The sequence below is a fragment of the Polyodon spathula genome, chromosome 5 (assembly GCF_017654505.1).
Source record: "Polyodon spathula isolate WHYD16114869_AA chromosome 5, ASM1765450v1, whole genome shotgun sequence".
NCBI lineage: Eukaryota > Metazoa > Chordata > Actinopteri > Acipenseriformes > Polyodontidae > Polyodon > Polyodon spathula.
The window spans coordinates 2,679,576-2,701,513 of NC_054538.1; the positions used below are offsets into that span (position 1 = coordinate 2,679,576).

The following is a 21,938-nucleotide window of genomic DNA, read 5'->3' on the forward strand; positions in this document are numbered from 1 at the left end:
TGCATTAAAAAATAAAAATTCTCTGAACGTCAAGCCCTATTGTAAAAGAAACTCATGAAACTCTCCCCTCTTGTCATGTTAATAGCGTTTTTATTTTTTTTTTGTAATTTAACGATCACATATAGATGTATTTCCCCAGCACTAGCCCAGTGCAGACAAGACGTGTCGGAAATAAAGCAATAGAACACAGTCGTCATAGCTACGCAACGCTACTGCAGTCTCCATGACAATGACCTAGTACGTCTGACGTCAAGGGTTCAGGGGTGAAATGTGAGAGGCTAAGCTCGTTGGGAAGTGTGTAATGGCAATTCGTTATATGGGAACTAGAATATTTCACAATAGAAACCGAGACAAGCAATAGTAATATTTGTTCTGTTTTATTTAACCCGAAGCAACAAATAAAATCAAATGGCGTCAACGGCGGCTGGAAAACAAAGGATCCCTAAAGTAGCCAAGGTAACGACTTCGTTTTACCAGGCAGGCCCTGTCATTTAGAGGTGGCGTGGGGTTTGTTATGGTTTTGTTGATTAAACTGGGACATCATTTGGGGAGATATGCTGTAACTAGCAGATATCTATGCATGGAATATAAAGGGAAGCATAGTTTTCCCTGCCCTGATAATCACGTCTCTGTTTTTAAAGTCACACTACCGTTTTTATTTGCATACCACTAACACACACACGGTCCTTCACTTATTTGAAGCAGATTGTCAAGTGAGATCCGACCATTAAGAACGGTTGTTATTAGTAGTTTAGCAGACTCTTACAGGTTTTTATCCGAAGCGATTTACAGCCGCGGAGTCACTTGGGACCTCAGTTTTGCGTCTCATCAGTAGGACTAGTAGAAGTTTCTTAAGCAAGTAGCCTTTGGCTTCCCAGTTGACTATCTGTCCCTCCTCTCCCATGTGTAGAGAGTTGGTAGGGGTATATTCGTGTGTTACAATGCACAGAATGACCTTTTTTTAATATTTACCCCAATGGTAAAAAAGCAATAGGTTCTGCTAAGGGTGTGAGGTTTACTTGTACAGCAACTGCAAAATATTTCCACGTCCAGTTATGTTGAATATAAGCGGATATAAAAAGATGGTTGTTACGGTAGTACATATGAGGCAAGTTGACTTGAGTGTTGTTTTGCTTTCCTCCCAGGTGAAAAACAAAGCTCCCGCCGAGGTGCAGATCACTGCGGAGCAGCTACTGAGAGAAGCTAAAGAGAGAGAGCTTGAGCTTCTCCCCCCACCGCCAAAGCAGAAGATCACAGACGAAGAAGAGCTGAACGACTACAAACTAAAGAAAAGAAAAGTAAGTTCCGCACCATCACAAACATGGGAGGGGGGTGTAATTGATTGCATAGAATCCCTATTTTGCAATGCTAAATTTCACCCTGTTTCACTTATCAGTCATCCCGTTCCGGACAGCTTAGGATTCCCCAAAAACATCTCATGTTTCTGTTAGCAATAATAAAGCAACTTTGGGGAAAAAAAGAAATATTTGGCAAAAAAAAAAAAAGTATTTGGTGCCACTCCGGAGTAGATGCACTAAAGTGTTGCACCTGTCTCAATAGTCACAGACCAGGTACAAGGAGTCGGAGGTCTAGGGGGGAGTGTACTAAACAAGCGCAGTGAATGCTGTTAGCGACTTCTTAGGGAATGTTTTGCTGCAGCAGTTTTTGTTTGCGGCTCAGCCTTGGATAAATATGTCATTATAAGCGTTTCTGCATAAATTCGCAAAAATAGTGGAGATAGTGCAAATGAGGGTTTTCAAATATTATAATGAGATGCACTAAAGCTGCCAGCAATTGCTACACTTTCAGTTGCATGAATTTGTTAAATACTTTTTGAATGCACATTTGAAATAGTCGCAATTAGCAAACCTTTAAAAGGCAGTGATTGCAGTAAGGAGATATTGTCTTCAGCAAGAACGAGTAATGTGTAGGATGAGAAGAGACAGGGTATTTTGTACCCGCATTACCTTCGTCGATTTAAATGAAGACCAAATTAAGCACAGGTACAGGCTCGGCAGCCACCTCATTGTAGAGCTGCTGTCTGATTTAAAAGATGACCTGGATCCTGTCACTCAGAGAAGTGCTGTCCCTGCAGGGATCAAACTATTGTCCACCCTGCATTATCTTACCTCTGGGTCCTTTCAGGGGACTGTGACAGCTGTTACTGGCATTTCCTAGTTTGTGTTTTTTTTATTATTTTGTGAGTAGCCAGTCGTGCTCAATGAATTTGAGGCAATCAACCAAATACCCATTTTTAAGCCTTGAAAACACATTTCTATGACGTTTCTGGTTTCCCCAATGTGCTGGAAGCAATACAATGCACACATGTGCCACTAACCCCTCCAGCTAATTCTGAACATCTGTATAGGAATAAGAAACACACCTATTCTATTAATGTGCAGGTGGTTTGTAATTGTGCACAATTTAACACTGCACCCCTGACTAACTAAAATACAAACTGACAGTATACATTTGGCTTATAGGCTACTCATGGTAATACAAATTAGTGGTATAATGCAAAATGTGTTGCTGGTCTTTTGAAATTTGTATTAACGAGAATTGACTGTCCTGTTTCATAACTTGTCAGTGCGGCGCAATATTCTATTTTGTGTTAACTGTCTAGGCTACTAAGTAGGCCAAGATAATAATTTCTACTATATCCTATATACTATTTCAATCCAATAAAATAATAATAATAATAATAATAATAATAATAATAATAATTAATAAAATAATAACAAATCAAAAATAATTAATTTCAATTAAAGTAAGTCTTTTATTCATCTGTGGTGACCAGATGTTCAGCACAATGCAGCAGCATAATTTATTTTGTGTCACCGGTAGCCTACAGACTAAAGTAAGGTGTGCTAGGTGTTCGTTTGGTTTTACTACTGTACTGTATAGGCCTACTGTACAGATTCATATTTTTACATAATGTAATGTGTAAAACAAAACCACAATACAGTGGAGTTATGAATAGAAAATTTATGTAACATCGTGATACAGTTACATACACACACGTTTAATAATAAACTAAAATTGGTTTGTACGGCCCAAATCGTTCCCCGTTACACTAAACTTTTGATTATGAAAACTTTTTGCCGTTTTTTGACAGAAACGCATTTATTTGGGGGTGACGGTGGGGGCTCCACTATAGAATCTGATGGGATTAAACTGCCTTTCATTATTTATTTGAAAAAAAGTTGCACTACTCTGGCAATGCTAGAGATCTCGCTAAGAGGATTCAGCAGATATTTAAGTTAGTATATTGCGGCTGTCTTCATTAACATATTTTCTCTTCGTACGTATGCCAAAGTGTATACTTTGCGAGTTGTCGCAACAAACATGTAAATTGCGGTATGTTTGCAACGTGACTGGCCTCTCTTAGCATGTCCACCCCTCAGTTGTTAGACTGTCATTTATTTTTACAATGTAATGATATGTACAAATGTGTTTCATTTCCTTTTTGTTCATTGAAAGGGATTTGAGGACAACATCCGAAAAAACAGAACAGTTATCAGCAACTGGATAAAGTATGCACAATGGGAGGAGAGCTTAAAGGAAGTACAGCGGTGAGTACAAAAGAGAAATTGCAGAGTTTCTTTTACCATTCCTTTCTGTCTTTAGGTGACATACTTTTTTTGTTGTTGTTATTTTTGTAGAATAAAATGCATTACCTGTACAGTGATATTTCACTTCTCAAACAGCAGATATTTGATATGCATTTAATAAAGTGTCACATAGAGATTTCAAAGTGCCTCCAGTGTCATTTCTTTGTTTTTTTTTTATGATGTTTCCTGCAGAGCACGTTCCATATACGAGCGCGCTCTCGATGTGGATCACAGGAACATCGCGCTGTGGCTAAAGTATGCCGAGATGGAGATGAAGAACCGGCAGGTGAACCATGCTCGCAATATCTGGGACCGAGCCATCACCATCCTCCCCCGGGTCAACCAGTTCTGGTGAGGTGCAGTGCACGAACACTTAAGCACATAGGGTACACATGTTATAGTGCAAGGTGCAGGGAGTTTGTTTTAATGGGTTGTCTAAAATCAGTAGTAAACAAAATCTAGGTATGACATGCTGTAATTATATATATATATATATATATATATATAGAGGAGAGAGAGAGAGAGAGAGAGAGAGAGAGAGAGAGAGAGAGAGGAGAGAGGAGAGAGGAGAGAGAGAGAGAGAGAGAGAGAGAGAGAGAGAGAGAGAGAGAGATCACTGAACTGTTGTGAAAAAAATAAAAACAGAAAAGTCAAGCAACCTGTTTTTTGGTATTTGAGAGAGAGAGAGAGAGAAAAAGAGAGCAAGTAAAAAAGTTAAGTAAAAAGTGGAAAAAACAAACTGGATTATATATATATACACACATATATATATATACACACACACACATACTATAGGAGAGGCAGTGTCGAGGCAGTGTGGTCCAGGGTTGTAACCAGAAGTTTACTGGTTCAAATGACCTTGCGCAAGTATATATATTAATATATATAATATATATATTATATATATATATATATATATATTAAGATATAAGAACCATTTTTTGGGCTTGGATAAATGAAGTGAGAGAAGTGATTAACTATATTTACTTATACGACACTATGACTGACTTGTCTATAATACGCAGTGTGGTAACAGGCTAACCAGAAGTCATGGTTACAGCATCTGCGCAGCATTTAGACCGATACCGAGGATATAGTTTCTGGGTGAACGATAAATACTTACCTGATCTATTAATATTACTAAGCCTTAATTGTAACAATTATCTAAACAGTGTTTCTGTAAGTAAAAATGACAACTGAAGCAGCATTTAAATCACTCAACAATCTGTTTTTTTCATCTCTGTTACTAAGAATTACAGAAAGTGGCAAATATATCTGTGGTATTTATTTAGTCAGAGAACAGAACAAAGAAAACTCTGGGGCAAGCAGTAGCTGTAACACTTTTCTCAGATGGCTTTTGAATAATCACCACGCAAGTCTCACTCGGCATGTAATACAGCGCCTTATAAAACTGACTAGCGAGTATCCAATATTTAAACTCGACAACAGATACATCTCACCACTACCCTCCGATTTCAGAAACATATTTAAACAAAACTAAAATCTCTCCTGCTCTCTGCTGACACAACCGTTGGGCTTTTAAACAAGAGAAGGACTGTGCAAACTGACACAGAGGTTGTTTAGTCCACATATCATTTAATGCTGGTTTACAATCTAGGGAAATTATGCTGGTTACTGGCATCGGCAGCTTCTCTTGACTGCAAAGCCTGAATAGGATCATTTCTTAAAACAACAAAACAAACACTCGGAAGCCCCTCCCTCGAGTGCCAGTGCAACCCAGTGTTTGGCTGTTCCTTGAATCCTCCCTCAGAAGTGGGAAATCGGTCTGCTTTCAATTCACAAATGTCATTTCATCTTGAAAAATGTTACTATAAATGGCAGTGTTCAATGTAATGTTTATTGCAAATAAAAAAAAAAAAAAAAAAAAGTACAAAATATGTTACAATCAAACAGGAACTTCAGGAACTATTTTTTCTCAGTGGAAGGATACACAGTATATTTCTTATTTGTTCCTTAAAGCCAGTTTGTGTAATTATTTTCAAATAATTTTTTTTGGCCATTTTATAAGCGAAATAACCCACTCCAGGGTGTGCGGCAAGACCATTTTTACCACACTTCCTGGTTGGTTGAAGGCACGAGGCCACATTCCTCACAACAAGAATTGTCTTAGCGCACACCCTGTTGTGGGTTATATATATAACTATATATATATATATATATATATATATATATATATATATATATTCCAAAGTCCCTAGACTGGGCAGAGTTGCGTAAGTAACTTTGCACTGTATTTTGTTTCCCTTTGCTAAGGTACAAGTACACGTACATGGAGGAGATGCTGGGGAATATTGCTGGCTGCCGACTGGTGTTTGAGCGCTGGATGGAATGGCAGCCAGAGGAGCAGGCGTGGCATTCCTACATCAATTTTGAACTGCGCTACAAAGAGGTGGAAAAAGCACGTGCCATCTACGAGAGATATATCCTTTCACGCGAAGAGTAGGAATCCTGCTGTCCTGTTGTAAGAAAAATTATAAACAGATAGGTGATTGGTTTAAGATTCAAGACTTAATTGTAGACTTTAGTTATTTGAAACAGGTTCTCAAACTTTGTGATAGCGAGCCTCAAAGAAACGTGAGAAATTGCAGAGCTTGTAAGGTCGCACTTCTGCACAAAGTACACTGAGGGCAGGGATCATTGCGGTTTCCAAGCTGTGTAAACCTGATTTCAAAATACTTTGCATCATATTGTCTGTACTTCTATTTTACTGAAGTACCAGCTTCATGGTGATAACCTCCTTTGCAGCATGACGTTGATAAATACTACCATGTCCTTCCACCTCCATATTGTGCATGTAAAAAGATGGAGAAAGAGGCACGTAGAATTCGCCCCATTTCCTTTCCCAGCTCGCATTGTCTCAGCATGCTTGTTCCATGGTATTGGACAAAAAAAGAAATGTTCTTGCTTTGAGGTAACAATCTGTTTCTTTGGAGTCTGTGTTTGTCGTGCAGCCCCATTTGGCGCAGTTGCGTTCCTTCACTCCTGCACACTTGTTATAGTCCACCCAGACGTAAAGAACTGGATTAAGTATGCTCGGTTTGAAGAAAAACATGGCTACATTGCTCATGGCAGGAGGGTGTTTGAGAGGGCAGTGGAGTTCTATGGAGAGGACATCATGGATGAACAGCTCTTTGTGGCCTTTGCAAAGTTTGAAGAGAAACAAAAAGAGGTAATGTGCTATAACTTTTCACATATGGCTTATAAGACCGGATACATAAGCAATTCTTTCTTGTCAGCTCAAATTGACAATAAAAATGGACTGTGTGACACTAATGGCCAGCACGTTTTTGATTGGCAATCGAGTTACTAGAATACACCGCTCTATTTTCAGCAATTCTACGTGCTGTATGTGTTCAGCCAATGATATTGTGTTTTCTAATGTTTATTGGATGTTTAGAATATAAAGAAGACGAAAATAAGGAATTAACAAATAAAAACCGAAAAGGTAAATGCCTGATTGTGGTATAAAATTCATATGAAACCTGACAGTTTTATTAAAATCAATGTATTATTTACACCAGTAGGTTCTCTTTCAGATTTACACTTCTCTTACCAGCAATATCTTTACTAAATTAAAAGGTGCAAGATTGTTCTGTAAGGAAGCCTTGATTTTCCTGTTTTATAGTTCGAAAGAGTGAGGGTGATCTACAAATACGCTTTAGACAGGATCCCGAAACAGCAAGCCCAGGAGCTCTTCAAAACCTACACTGTCTTCGAGAAGCGGTTTGGAGATAGAAGAGGAATTGAAGATGTCATCGTCAGCAAGAGGCGCTTTCAATATGAAGAGGAAGTGAAGGTGGGTGCTTTTGGTATGAAGACGTGAAGGTGAGCACTTTTGTATTCGCTTCAATGGATATCTGGGGTGGGGGGGGTAGTACACATGTACAGAAAACATTTTAGTGTTACAACTGATCATGTTAGTTTATACGGTACCTTACATGCAGATTTTTAATATATATTTTTTTATTTATAATTCTTCCTTCAGGCTAACCCTCACAACTATGATGCGTGGTTTGACTACTTGAGGCTGGTGGAAAGTGACGCAGATCCAGACCCTGTTCGGGATGTGTACGAGAGGGCCATTGCAAATGTGCCACCCATCCAAGAAAAAAGGCACTGGAGGAGATACATTTACCTCTGGATTAACTATGCATTATATGAGGAATTGGAAGCCAGGGTTCAGTTTCTTTCATTTTTATTTTTTTGTTTTCAAATCCTTCCCAGTTAAACTGCCAAATGTTTTGTAAAAGCAAGGAGTCATCATGCACTGTTTCTACTGGCATGTTAAAAAACAAAAAAACAAAACAATGTTGTGAAAGTAGTGTTTGTTAAAAAGCTGTTTTGTATCACCCATAGTTCTTAATAAGGTGCAGGAACTTATATAATTGCTCTGGGGATGTAAATCCTGTTTCCAAGGCAGTCTGGTCCCTGAGCCCACAAAGGATGTTCTTTAGTTGTGAGCTTCAGTTGTACCTATTTATAGCCATCTCATATCAATACATTACTAGGATTGCCTGCTTAGTCTTCTATAGAAATTCAACCTCACAAACCTTAAGCAGTTTAAGAATAGAACACTTGAATAGATTGTACTTTTGTGTACGACTGTATATTGAGCATGACTATGGAAAGGAGACCGGATTTTATCTTGTGGAAGCACATTCCTAATGTGCAATGTTTTAAATAAGTAAGAAAGACAGAAACTGCATGCAGCCTGTGTTACAAGGTTATTAAATCAATCATACCAATTAACAAACTGTTATAACAGATGTTCTATGCAGATGTTAATGTTATTATTGTCTGTTGACAGGATCCAGAGAGGACAAGACAGGTGTACCAAGCGTGTCTGGAACTCATTCCACACAAAAAGGTATTTATCTAATGGCATAATGGGTGATTGCACTTTTTGTGGGATTACTCTGCAAATGACACAACTGGCTGTGCACCCTATGGGGTCCCTTGCTCCAGAATTGTATATTCTCTGTTACTTTTCTAACTCTAGAATCATTTGTGAATCTATTATTTTAATCTATGGGAAATAAAACTAATGAACATCAGTTCTACTGAGCAAGTTAATTGCATACATTAGCATTGATGTGGAGCTTAGTTTTATAGTGCTACAGAACTCTGATTTACCACTCTTCTCTCCTGCGTTTACCATATTGCAGTGATGCTTTTTTTTTTTTTTAAATCGTGATTGTTTCTTTCAATTCACATTTAATATCCTTCTGCCACAATGCTTGTTTCTTTCAATCTCAGCACCAACATTTCTTTTTCCTAGCAAAAGTTGAGAAATGTTATTCCAGTTATACGTGACTCATAAAATGTAACTAAAAATATCAAAACATATGTTGAAAAATATATGGGCTGTGTAAGTCAAAGCAAGTCCTGGAAGATAACCGATTACCCTCTTTCTAAATGTCTTCATTCTTCTCTTTTTCCAGTTTACCTTTGCTAAAATGTGGTTGTTATATGGGCAGTTTGAAATCAGACAGAAGAACCTCCCTTTCGCCAGGAAGAGTTTGGTAAGTGAATACGTGATCTGCACAAGTCATCTGATATGCAAATGTACACAATAGCACCCTTTTAATTTACTGTCTGCTTGCACCTGGTGAAGAGATTTGAAAGCTAGTGATTCTATATCCTAGTTATACTAATAAACAGAATCAAATCTTCAGACATGGATACTGAGATCCTATGTCCACAGAGTAGAGATACATTTATACATTTAAGATCACTGGGTTAAATGTGGCATTTTTTTAAACTGCAACAAAAAATAAATCCCCAGAACACCTGTGCTGGTAGTGACTCTTCATCTAGTGTCAGCGGTCTGTAGTGGACGTTTATTGCCAAGTAGGAAACTGACTTTACTATGGATTTATTTTTAAGAGAATTAAACGCAACCTACACAATGTTTGCTGTATCACATGGTTCAAAGTTACAAATAACTTGAAATGAAATGGCCCCTTGACAGTCTGCCTCACCTGGGTCCTTGTTTAACCATCCTCTATAAAAGGATGTAATTGTAGCCCATGTGGGAGCTAAACTGTCATTCAGTGGAAAATCAATAAAAAAAAAAAATAAATAATAATAATAATAAAAAAAAGCTACATATCGCAGAAGCAAGTCAATCTTCACCCTCAATTTAACCCCTACTAGCCCCTACCGTTTGCATTCATTATATGTTTTACTTCTGTTTTTTTTTTTAAATCAGGGCACAGGTATTGGCAAATGTCCAAAGAACAAACTTTTTAAAGGGTACATTGAACTGGAGCTGCAGTTGAGAGAGTTTGACCGCTGCAGGAAGCTGTATGAAAAATACCTGGAATTTGGCCCCGAGAACTGTACCACTTGGATTAAATTTGCTGAACTGGAGACTATCTTGGGAGATATGGATCGAGCACGTGCAATATATGAACTGGCGATAGGTCAACCCAGGCTAGACATGCCAGAGGTAATGCTTGTAACCACTGGTGATTTATTGTAATCCCTGTAAAAACTTTGCTTTTAAAAATTTTTACACAAAAGAAAATGTAAATATTTTGTTAATTTTATTTGCAGGTACTTTGGAAATCATACATTGATTTTGAAATTGAACAAGAAGAATATGAGAAGACAAGAGAGCTTTATAGGCGGTTGCTGCAGCGCACTCAACATGTGAAGGTTAGCTGCACTATTACTACTTTCCCTCCTGTTCAGTACAAATTCGTACTTAACAGGTTTGAAATCCAGCTGGACTCAAATGTTTGAAGATCTAATTTTATATAATTTTTAATAATTTACAATAACTATTTATAGATTTAAATGAACACTGTTTTACCACATTATGTACAAGTATTTATTGCTTCTTGGGGGTTAATTTTGCACAGTGCCTGCTCATGAATGTGAATATGTTTGTAGGTATGGATCAGTTATGCACAGTTTGAGCTGTCTTTGGAAAGCGAGACGAGGCTCGCCAAATGCCAGCAGATCTACGAGGAGGCCAACAAGGCCATGCGGAATTGTGAAGAGAAGGAGGAGAGACTCATGTTACTGGAGTCCTGGAGGGACTTGGAGGCTGAGTTCGGCACAGACGTCACACGGGACAGAGTGCGCAAACTCCTTCCAGAGAAAGTCAAGAAAAGGAGAAAGCTCCAGGCCGAAGATGGGGTAAGGGCTAAATACAAATTCACTTTGTTTTTGAAAGTGTATATTGTGTTTGAAACTGTTGTCACATGGTCATGGAAATATCTGATCATATTATCCAGTTTTGTGAAGTTATTTGCAATTTTAAAATGTTTTAATAATATATAGGTAAAATGTAACTTGTATAAATTAATTAAGTTGACACTGTTCTTTGTTTCCCTTTATAGTCAGATGCTGGCTGGGAGGAGTACTATGATTACATCTTTCCTGAGGATTCTGCCAACCAACCCAATCTTAAACTGCTTGCTATGGCCAAAATGTGGAAGAAACAAAAACAGCAGGAGGAAGAACCCGAAGAACCAGACGACTTGGGTGAGTCAGAAGAGACGGAAGAGTCTGAGTCAGAAAAGGTGGACGTACCAGAACATGAGGAAGAGCAGAAGGAAGCAGAAGCCCCAACTGAGCAGGACACTGATGGCGCTGAAAAAGGAAAATGAATCTTAACATGCTGTTTGTAAGGATTTTGCAGAACTTTTTATACCACCACACTGATTGTGACCCTGCCTTGTACATTAACTTACATTGAGAGGAGTTTTCTATATGCCCCCCTCCCCTCCCCTTTTTTTTTTACAAGAATAAAACAGATTGTTTTGGATTTTTGCCTTATTTAATGACTTGGTATTTCATTACCACTTATTTGAAGGACTGATTGCACTTCTTCTAAAGGCCTGAATGCTCTTGCCACAGTGCTCTTGATCCACTGTTTCCTGTCTCTGAGTCATTTAGATCATTCTGAACATTTTTGCAAAACGCTTATCCGCTGGATTTCATTAACTAGTTATCAAAAAGAAACCATTCTAAAATTAGACCAATGTTTGGGCTACATTTAGGAGTATTAATCTAAATTTGTGATAACTATTCTTTTTAACTTTAGGTACTGAATATCTTGCATTGCAGTTTACAGAAATTCAGTTGACACCTTATCTGTATCTGTTTCTTCAGTGGTGAAAGGGTAACTTAATATATTTTATTTGAAAACTGCATGTAAATTAACATGCAGTATATTATAATAAACAAATATAGAATAAAAATATCCTGTACAAGAATGCAGCACTCCTCTCACTCTGTTGTCCCATACACACAATAGCAATGATCAGTCTAACCCTGAAGACTACTAAAGTTGGAGAGCAACTGATCCTGAATTTTGTTCCTTGGCTTTATTCGTTGCATTTGGTACTAAATGCTTGAGATGATCTGCTGATAGTACTGTACTAGCTAGTATTCAACTTGGTTCAGAATTATGTGCTAAAATCAGAAGTTTGTTACAACTAAGTGTGTCTCAAATGGAACACTATAATGGAACATAGTGTTAATTCAGAAACATACTTTTTGTTGTTTGTTTCTGGTTTCAGGTGTAAAATGATGAAAAAATCTGAATAAGTTTTTTTATAAAGTTAAATTATACCTGGGTGTATGTTTTGGGAGATTTCAAACATCCATGTTACAGTTGTGCAATAAAATACATACTACAAGTTCAATATATACATTTTCTGTATATTGGATGGATACGAACAGCTGGAGCCTTGTCATACATTTGAACTCGCTGCACTGCCTTATGTAATGTAAAGTACCAGTTGCCATTTTGTTATTCATCAGTATTTAGCTATAATACTAAGTGACCACTTACCAACAAAAAAAATATCCCAAAGTAGTAATTATGGCAATTTGGATGAACAATTAAATGAACTGGAAGATAGAAAAACAAACAAACAAAAAAAATTGCTGTCTTTGTACTCACCCTGGCTTTGTCACTTAAAATAATGTCTTTTTAGCAGTTTGTAAACGCTATACAAAACCACAAAAAGACACTCCGACACAGACCTTGAAAAATGACTGAAATCCGAGAAGTCGTTGAATTTATTTTTATTCCTCCCATCTGTTCTGCTCAAACAGTGTCTGCACTGACGGGGGGAAAAAAAACAACAACTCAGTGCCGTCTCAACTCCGCCCCCTGGTGTATCTTTTCAATATGTACACAATATCAAAAAGTACTAACTTTTTTTGCATGTTTCAATTAAATTAATTTACTCATCTTAACAGTTATAAATGGAACTACTTTCTTGGTGTAAGGATATTAAATAAAAACTAAAAACAAATCATTGTTTCCTAAATATGATTTATGCTTTTTTTTTTTTTTGACCTGGATTATAAATGCAGTAAGGCCCTTCAAGATGTCAATATACATCAAATATACAGACTTCTTGGGAGTTTGAGGCTTTGTGTATGGACATCCTGTGGGGCCTTATTGCATACATATACACACACTTCATAGTTGTTTTGTAACGAGTGGTGTGGTAATGCAGGGTTAATTAGTGAAAGAGATAGGAGGAATAATTTAGCAGATTGACAGTAAGAAATTTGTACATTTTCATTTCTCAATATTTCAATATTGGTAGAGGTTCAGTGAAAATTTTGTGGGATAACGATACTTATCAGTACCTGTTGCACACAGTGCTAAAGTTGATAGCGTTCTTTGACCCCTCAAAGAATACACTTTCTATTTTTTATTTACATGACGCTAGATTGCGCGATTCAATTAGATAAACGATTCCAGTTTAATAGTGCTGGTATTAGCCAATCTCCTGCAGTGTATCACAAAAACAGCTTACATGAGAATACTAAACTGATTATTCAAAACTGCTTTTAATCAAAACCTGATTTACATATTACAATTAAAAAAAAGTGTACAAAAGCACAATAAATCGCCCTCAAGAGTTAAACTGTGGTTCTCAGACAGTATCATCACCACCACTACAGCAGTCCTAAACAGATGTCTTTTAAAAAACATGCTCAAGCACTTCACAGAGTGATGGGCTATATTGCTCTAACCTTTTAGACTTGCCTAATATAAACCTATTGCAACACTGCACAGATGATGAGTCACAGATTCTACAAAGTGCAGTATATAGAGCTAGCCTTCTCTGAACTCTGCTTCATAAAAACTACCACATTCTTTGGAATAGAACTGGATTGGTTTTGTTTTAATTACTACTTATTGATCTGCTCCAGGGACATGCGAATGTGGACTGGACTGCCTGGGAACCACAGCCTATAGTTAATCAATGTCTTCTGGTCTCACAGGGTGCGGCAGCGGTATAATCGACTTTTTCTCTGTGTCCCTGGATAGGGCTTTCCTCATATCTGTTTGGAAGAAATTATTGAAATGTATTAAAACACACGCAACAAATGGGAGAGGTATAGCACTGGACAGGGCTGTCACACCTGGATAACAAACAAAAACAATCACACAGTGAAGAACTTTGGGAACGGACCTGTTTACAGCCACTTACAATTCTTGCATTTTGTACTTTGTAATTGTAATCTATATCTTTAAATAGTTACATGTATAAAACCTTAAAGTAATTTGATTCTTTATACTGTGCACTCGCGCACACAATATTTTTAACAATGCATAATAGTACCTACAAACATGCAAGCATTTAATTTATTTTCTCGACGTTAATATTTAGGGTTTTATTTACTGTTATTATGCAATATACCGTTATGATATAAAACACTGTGGCTAAGCTGCACTAACATGGCTTCATACTGCAACAATAAAAACACCACCCCACAGTCAGTTACATATAACATAGTGCAACACGACTCATTGTAAACATCATGCCCCAGTGAGGGTGCTCCCTCACACGCCCCCAGGGCACTGACTCGGCAGAATCCCATATTTACAGTGGCTCTCAAAACTATTCACCCCCCTTGGACTTTTCCACATTTTATTGTGTTACAACATGGAATCAAAATGGATTTAATTAGGAGTTTTTGCCACTGATCAACACAAAAAAGTCCATAATGTCAAAGTGAAAAATAAAACCTACAAATTGTTCTAAATTAATTACAAATATAAAACAGAAAATAACTGATTGCATAAGTACTCACCCCCTTTGCTATGACACACCTAAATAACATCTGGTGCAACCGAAGTCACATAATTAGTTGAATGGAGTCTACCTGTGTGCAATTAAGGTGTTTCACATGATTTCAGGTTAAATACACCTGTCTCTGGGAGGTCCCATAGTTGATTAGTACATTTCCTAACAAAAACAAAGGAACATTCAAAGTAAATTCGGAATAAGGTTTTTCAAAAGCACCAGTCAGGGGTAGGGTATAAGAACATTTCCAAGGCATTGAATATCCCCCGGAGCACAGTAAAGTCCATTATTAAGAAATGGAGAGAATATGGCACAACTGTGAATCTGTCTAGAACAGGCCGTCCTCAAAAACTGAGTATCCGGGCGAGAAGGGCACCAGTCAGGGAGGCCACCAAGAGGCCTATGGCAACATTAAAGGTGTTACAGTCTTCCACGGCTGAGCTGGAAGACACTGTGCATACGGCAACAATAGCCTGGGTGCTTCATAAAACTGGCCTTTATGGAAAAGTTGCAAAAAGAAAGCCATTGTTGAAAAACACTTGCATCAAATCTCCACTAGAGTTTGTCAGAAGGCATGTGGGAGACTCTGAGACCAAGAAGATTCTACGGTCTGATGAGACCAAAATAGAGCTTTTTGGCCTCAACGCTAAGCGCTATGTTTGGCGCAAGCCTAACACCGCACATCAGCCTGACAACACCATCCCTACCGTGAAGCATGGTGGTGGCAGCATCATGCTATGGGGATGCTTCTCTGCGTCAGGGCCTGGAAAGCACATGAAGATAGAGGGCAAAATGGATGCAGCAAAGTACAGAGAAATCCTGGAGGAAAACCTGCTGAAGTCTGCAAGAGACCTGGGACTTGGGAGAAGATTCATTTTCCAGTGGGACAATGACCCCAAACATACAGCCAAAGCCACACTGGAGTGGCTTAAAATAAAATTGCTGTTCACCAAAGGTCCCCATATAATTTGACAGAGCTTGAGCAATTTTGCAAAGAAGAATGGGCAAAAATTGCAGTGTCCAGACATGCAAAGCTGGTAGAGACTTATCCAAATAGACTCATGCTTGTAATTACTGCCAAAGGTGCCTCTACCAAATATTGACTCAAGGGAGTGAATATTTATGCAATCAATTATTTTCTGTTTAATATTTCTAATTAATTTAGAACAATTTGTAGATTTTATTTTTCACTTTGACATTATGGACTTTATTGTGTTGATCAGTGGGAAAAACTCCTAATTAAATCCATTTTGATTCCATGTTGTAACACAATAAAATGTGGAAAAGTCCAAGGGGGGGTGAATACTTTTGAGAGCCACTGTATAAGATGTACAGGACACTACACTAAAAATTCTTGCAATACCTGCAATGTTTGTATGCGTTGTTTCTTTCTCTCTATTACCACTGGCAGCTGTAACTCTCTTGTCTTACCATAGGCATCTTCATCAGGCTCCCCGTTACTGGCGGAATAGTACTCTATCACTGTCCTGTACACGCTGTATCCCAGCTGCTTATACATGTTCACTGCCACCTGATTGGAAACTCGCACAAAAAGATCCACGAAAAACCCTCCTTTCCTTAAGAGGGGGGAAAAAAAAAGGATGTAAAACAAACCACAAAACATGTACACCACACCACTGCCATAAGCATTGTCCTAGGGCATTTCACATGAACCCATGTTCCATCTGTGTGAAGAGAGAGCTTCAGATATAAACTCTAGACTATGATTATCTAAATGGATGTTTTTTTTTTTGTTTTTTGTTTTTTTACAGCAAACCTAGTAAGCAGAATACCAGATAACTGTCCGTTCTGTTGGTTTTCCTTCTCAATGCTGGGTAATTCTGTGACAAATCACCCTAAAAAAGTTGGATTTTAAACCCTACCATCTCTGATCTACACCAAATTAGTTTTTTAGGGTTGCTTCAGGCAAACAAGCTCAAACTGACATTTTTAGACTGATCAGGTGAACGCATCAAAAGTTATAGAGGTGAAAATGTGGTTGATGGCTAACTCCCCTCCCGTGTTCTGAGTCGGTTCCTGTTTCTGGTCTGACGTCACCCACAGCAGCCGTCTTGTGATATATATATATATATATATATATATATATATATATATATATATTTCATGAAAAGTATTTTAAACCATTCAATAGTGCATAGTGCTGTATGTGGAGGCTGGCAGTGAAAGCCATACATGTTGTAAGTTTTATTTGACCATGTTATGGGTGAAACATAAAGAATCAACTTATTGTGTTAAAAGGGGTTGACTGTATATGTTATAATATAACACCAACAGACCTCCAAGAGAAAAACGAGCAGTTGTACCTTTCTGAGATCTCTTCCAACAGTTCCATGAGTTTAGCTGCCAGACCAAGCCGTCTGAACTCGGGGGCTACAGAGAGAGCTGTGACATGCCCGTGCCATTCTTCACGGGCCACTGATCCTTCAGCTTTACCCATTACTGTGCAGGGAGAGAAATACACTGTACAGAGCACTGCAGCAATACACCAGTAGAGCAACTCATAATAGCACACCTTCCACACTTTAAAAGTGACATCACCATCTCATGTCTAATACAACAAACTGTACTTACTGTACCCCATTAGTTCTCCCCCTGGTGCCTCTGCTACAATAAAGTACTCCGGCCAGTGAGCGAGATACTGTAAGTAAAAAGGGATCCCATACTGCAGTGTTAGTTAAAGAAACAGTCTAGTCAAAGAGACAGAAGTCTGGATACACATTTGGTATATGTATCATTAAAGGTCTACCAACAGGATCAGTCCAAGAAGACTTAGAACTGCATACAAGAGTATGGGATTGCTTTGCCACCTCCTCAAAAATCTGGGTCTTTTTCTATTTAAATAAAGAGTCAAGGGGGGAATAAAGCTGTAAAAAAAAACAAAAAAAACATTAACAACGTTACTTCAAGTGGCTACATTCTTCCATAGAATGCGAACTGAAGCCCACTGATCCTAACACAACACTGTAGATTCACACCCAGAGCAGTGGGTATGACGATTCCACTGGACACCCTGTAGTCCTGTATTCATTAAAGAAGCCTAACCCTAATACCTGCTGCCCAGAAACTGAATATTCAAATAACGTCCAGGGTCTCCTGTGCTACTTTCACCTTGTTCGGTAAGTATATATTTGCAGCAGTTATAACTAATTAATACAAAAATGTGAAGCACTACTGGAAACTAAATGCAAAGGATACCGTCTCTGTGAGGGGATCCAGATTGCTTCAGGAAGAAAAGAAAAAAGTGAGCATGTGAACACATTTAGTCAGGTGATTTTTCATCCATAAAAAAATGCATCCACACTAACTTATTTATATAACATAAAAATAAACATATTGGGAGCATTTGAATCCGTCTTGTTGACTTGATTGATAAAACTGACTTGTTTATACTTTCTGTATACTGCACATTCAAAATACAACATTTTTATTGTAAATAGGGTGGGAAATACAGTATACCAACTTAAAATAGTGCTGTCGAAAAAGAGAAAATATTCTTAAGCAATTTGAAGGATGTCATACATTGCAACGTGCTGTACAACAGGTAACCAATCAAAAACAGTGTAGTGTTGTTGTCGTTGTGTTTTTATTTATTTACAACATGGCTGCTTTACATGCATTTTCTGCAGTCTGTTGTAAGTAACCTTCCATAATAAAATAAACACTCTCGGGATACTTTAAATAGTACAGCACAGAAACGAGGGGTCGTGCAAGCATTTCGAATAAACACTACATTGTTCTGGCAATTAAACAAACACCTTTTTTTCTGGGGTCCAAGAAAATGTAGTGTAAAAAAGGTAGTATTTATTTATTTATTTATTTATTTAATTTTTTTCAGCGCATCGCTGCACACAACAATGGCAAGCAACAACACTCTCTCTCTTTTTAGTTACCGGTTGCTGGTTACTGTTATTTAGATTCTTGCCGTGTTTCATGAGAACACAAGTATGCAAACATATCAATTAAAAACATATCAAATTACTAGCCTTAATATATATATATATATATATATATATATATTATATATATATATATATATACTTTGCGCAAACGATGCTACGGCAGGTAACCCGTCGAATATTTTATATATATATTTCAAAACCCGTCTGATATATATATACACACACACATATATATTCAACCTACTCACATGTTATTAAATATAAAGAGATCGTCGCATGTAAAAGCTCTCAGCGTTGTCATTTTGACTGTCTCTGCCTTACGGAAGTGAAACGATGACCTTTCAACTCTAACAGAAAGGAGTTGAAACTTCCCTTGTATTGGAGCTTGTCTGAGCTAGTGAGGGTATAGGGACTCGAAACGTGTTTTCGTTTTTGAACATTTTCCCGAATGCATTACGTAATAAAATAGGGAACCCCAAAAAAAAAAAAAAAAAAAAAAAAAATATAAATATATATATATATATATATATATATATATATATATATATATATATATATATATATACACACACGAGATTTGTGTGCAATATTGGATTTGCATTTTGTAAAATGGGATTACCCTAATAGTTTATGTATGTATGTATGTATTTATTTATTTAATTCTGCTATTGCAGTAAAAAGTCGCAGACTTAAAGAGAATAGTGGTGTCTGTTTTAGAAATGTGCTACAACACTACCGATGAGGTCTTATGCCAGGACCCAGCACTTATCTGCACTTTCCTAGACCCACGATACAAGTCCCTGTTGTTTCTCAAGCCCAGCTAGCGTGAAGCCGTCCGGGCACAGGTTGTGTCTTACATGCAGTCAGATGGTCCCCCTGATCAAAGCAGAAGCCTGCGATCATCAGCAAAACGGCTGAAGTCTGATCACTTCCAGTCAGACATGGCGTTCCTTCTGGGAGAATACTATCAGGATGGGGATGACTGCGACTCCTCTCCTACACCAGAAGAAGAAGTCGGACAGTATGTTTTAAGCAAGGCTGTGCCGACTACTGTTAATCCCATAGTCTGGTGGAAGGAAAATTCCCCAAGTTTTCCAGCAGTTGCAAAGGTGGCCAGATAATTCCCATGCAATCCAGCAACATCTGTACCTTCTGAAAGGGTTTTCTCTACTGTTGGGGACACGCTCACTAAACTCTGAGCATCGCTGGATCCAGATACAGTGGGTGAGCTCATTTGTGTGAACAAAGTACTGAGGATGAAAGAACCCCAGCAGGACACAGATGAAACGCGAAGTGCAGAAAGAGAGGAGACAGTTACACTGCAGCATCAAGTCTTCATCAAACACGAAGACTGCAGTTTGTGAGCTTGTGGGGTATGCACAATCCAGTGAGAGAAGTGGACTTTGCAGTGTTGTAGCTCTACAGGTGTTGCAGTCTCTCAACTGGACTTATTTTCTTGTGAAACGGGTGGTTGTTATATACAGCATTCCCCTTATTCCTTTCAATACTGTGCCCCTGAGTGGCATGCAATTCATGTTTATTTTTATCAAGTGTATTAACACAGTTTAAAATAACAGTATATTGTGGCAGCTAAGTGGCTGCTTGTGTATCTGAAACAGCATGGTGTCAATGCTTATGTATAAAGCTGAGTATGGGAACGCTTCATAAAACTAAAATTCTGCAAATGTAGGATATCACAGAAAACAAAAAGTAATTGGATACTGTAGTATTTTGGATACCCCAGTGGCGTAAAATTACCCAGAAACAAATTGCATGTTTATAATAAAGGATTTTAAATAATGAAATGCCTTTACATACACTGCAAAACGATGTTAAGTGGTAATATTTGCCACTAAAGGGCAGACTTGTTGGCCTAAAAATATCCATAACCCTGATAATTATATTGAACTGTACTACTTGGGACCACTGTTTGTTTTTAAACAGCCCCCCTGTGGAGAAAGTTTCCCCTCCAATGCAGTTTTTTCCTATAGAAAAGCATTATATTCACAACTACGCCTGTTAATTCACCTGCACTTTACTTCATGCACATGACTAGGGATTACTGGATGGGCAACAGCTGCCTTATAAATAATCTTAGTAATACTGACGTAGTTTGCTGAGTAACCCTCTGAGTCAAATGAGCAGGTTAGAGCCTGTGTAATGTTGTAAAACATGCCAATCTACAAACCCTGGTACTTCCCTCATGTAATTATGACTTTCAGTTATGGGTTTTATTGAAGTTTCAAAATTCAGCTCAACAACTTTTGTAGACATCATCTAGGTGCTCCTTTTCATTTACTTAATACGCTTGGACAGTAGATATTGAAACACACCTAGGAGTGCCCAATGACTGTTCAGCTAAGTCTATGATTTTCTGGTAATGAGGGATTGGGTGGATTCGCTTATTTCATAACACTTTATACACATAAGTAACCATGACTAACAATGATTGTTATTAATTGAGAAGAACGGTAGTTCTTCATGCCAAGATATCAACGAAGCGTAAGAACTGTCACACTCTTACAGCAAGGATAGTTTATGTGATTTCAGGGTATTGCCGCAGCAGAAGTACCAAAAGCACCATTTCACTTTTAATTTGTAGCTCCCAACACTCTTAGGTGAAATGTAGAAACAGTCAATACCGGTCATACAGTAAGAGAAATGAGTTGCCAAAGGAAGGTAAAAATGTAATCTCCTTTTTCTCCTAATGTATTTGTTTGCAGATCCCAGGCACTTTTATCCGTGAATATGTCTATTACAAGACGTCCGAGTTTAATGACAATTCACTTGTTTTGTCAACATGGAATTATACTAGGGAACGCACTTATTGTGATGTATACGTTATTTATATTAAATGTATTATTTCTGTTTTTAAATTGAATATTTGCATGCAAAAAATATATTTTTTAAATATATAAAAAGGTCTAGCATGCGTGGGATTTGAAACTAAACTTCAGTTTGCAAGTGTGTTGTGTTACTGTCATTGGTGTTACACAATTAGCTGAGGAAACAAGCAGTATTTTGAAAGAGGAAGTAAGCCAGCTGAGAATTCTCAGGACTTATATTTTGGAGATTTTTTTAATCATTCATCATCATCGTCATCATCATTCTGAGATTCTGATCTTGAGCTCTGAAAGATTTTGGTTTCTTGTCAGTGTAACGCTTATTGTGGTCCCTATTGGCGCAAGGACGTACGGTTCCTCTCGATACTGGTTGAGAATAACGCTGTTTGTGTCCCCACTGGACAAAAAGAAATGTATTACCTATGCTAAAGGATAGCCTGGTATTTGGCAAAAGTAAAACATTAATACATATTG

At 37.8% G+C, this 21,938-nt stretch overlaps 2 protein-coding genes across 2 annotated transcripts; one reads left to right on the forward strand and one right to left on the reverse strand.

Annotated features, from left to right (window-relative positions):
* Positions 1 to 248: 248 nt before the first annotated feature.
* Positions 249 to 11,411, forward strand: LOC121315419 (crooked neck-like protein 1). Its single transcript, XM_041249477.1, has 14 exons — positions 249 to 456; positions 1,146 to 1,298; positions 3,481 to 3,572; positions 3,804 to 3,962; positions 5,886 to 6,052; positions 6,623 to 6,801; positions 7,258 to 7,428; positions 7,618 to 7,809; positions 8,440 to 8,499; positions 9,074 to 9,154; positions 9,844 to 10,083; positions 10,191 to 10,292; positions 10,530 to 10,778; positions 10,982 to 11,411. Exons 1-14 carry the CDS (start codon positions 409 to 411, stop codon positions 11,249 to 11,251), a joined length of 2,163 nt encoding a protein of 720 aa, XP_041105411.1. The 5' UTR covers positions 249 to 408; the 3' UTR covers positions 11,252 to 11,411.
* A 2,364-nt stretch (positions 11,412 to 13,775) lies between these two features.
* Positions 13,776 to 18,966, reverse strand: LOC121315420 (N-alpha-acetyltransferase 20). Its single transcript, XM_041249478.1, has 6 exons — positions 18,870 to 18,966; positions 17,918 to 17,942; positions 17,294 to 17,384; positions 17,026 to 17,161; positions 16,133 to 16,278; positions 13,776 to 13,955 (listed from the first exon to the last, which is right to left on the reverse strand). Exons 1-6 carry the CDS (start codon positions 18,920 to 18,922, stop codon positions 13,870 to 13,872), a joined length of 537 nt encoding a protein of 178 aa, XP_041105412.1. The 5' UTR covers positions 18,923 to 18,966; the 3' UTR covers positions 13,776 to 13,869.
* Between the last annotated feature and the right edge of the window lie 2,972 nt (positions 18,967 to 21,938).

Excerpts from the sequence above, each read along its gene's own strand:
- LOC121315420 (XM_041249478.1), bottom strand. The coding sequence starts at position 18,922 with ATGACAACGCTGAGAGCTTTTACATGCGACGATCTCTTTATATTTAAT. Across the intron at positions 17,943-18,869 it reads CTCTTTATATTTAATAACAT|CAATCTGGATCCCCTCACAG; the intron begins GTGAGTAGGTTG and ends TTCTTCCTGAAG. Across the intron at positions 13,956-16,132 it reads GCCTGATGAAGATGCCTATG|ATATGAGGAAAGCCCTATCC; the intron begins GTAAGACAAGAG and ends TCTTCCAAACAG.
- LOC121315419 (XM_041249477.1), top strand. The coding sequence starts at position 409 with ATGGCGTCAACGGCGGCTGGAAAACAAAGGATCCCTAAAGTAGCCAAG. Across the intron at positions 1,299-3,480 it reads ACAAACTAAAGAAAAGAAAA|GGATTTGAGGACAACATCCG; the intron begins GTAAGTTCCGCA and ends GTTCATTGAAAG. Across the intron at positions 6,053-6,622 it reads ACGTGCCATCTACGAGAGAT|TTGTTATAGTCCACCCAGAC; the intron begins ATATCCTTTCAC and ends ACTCCTGCACAC.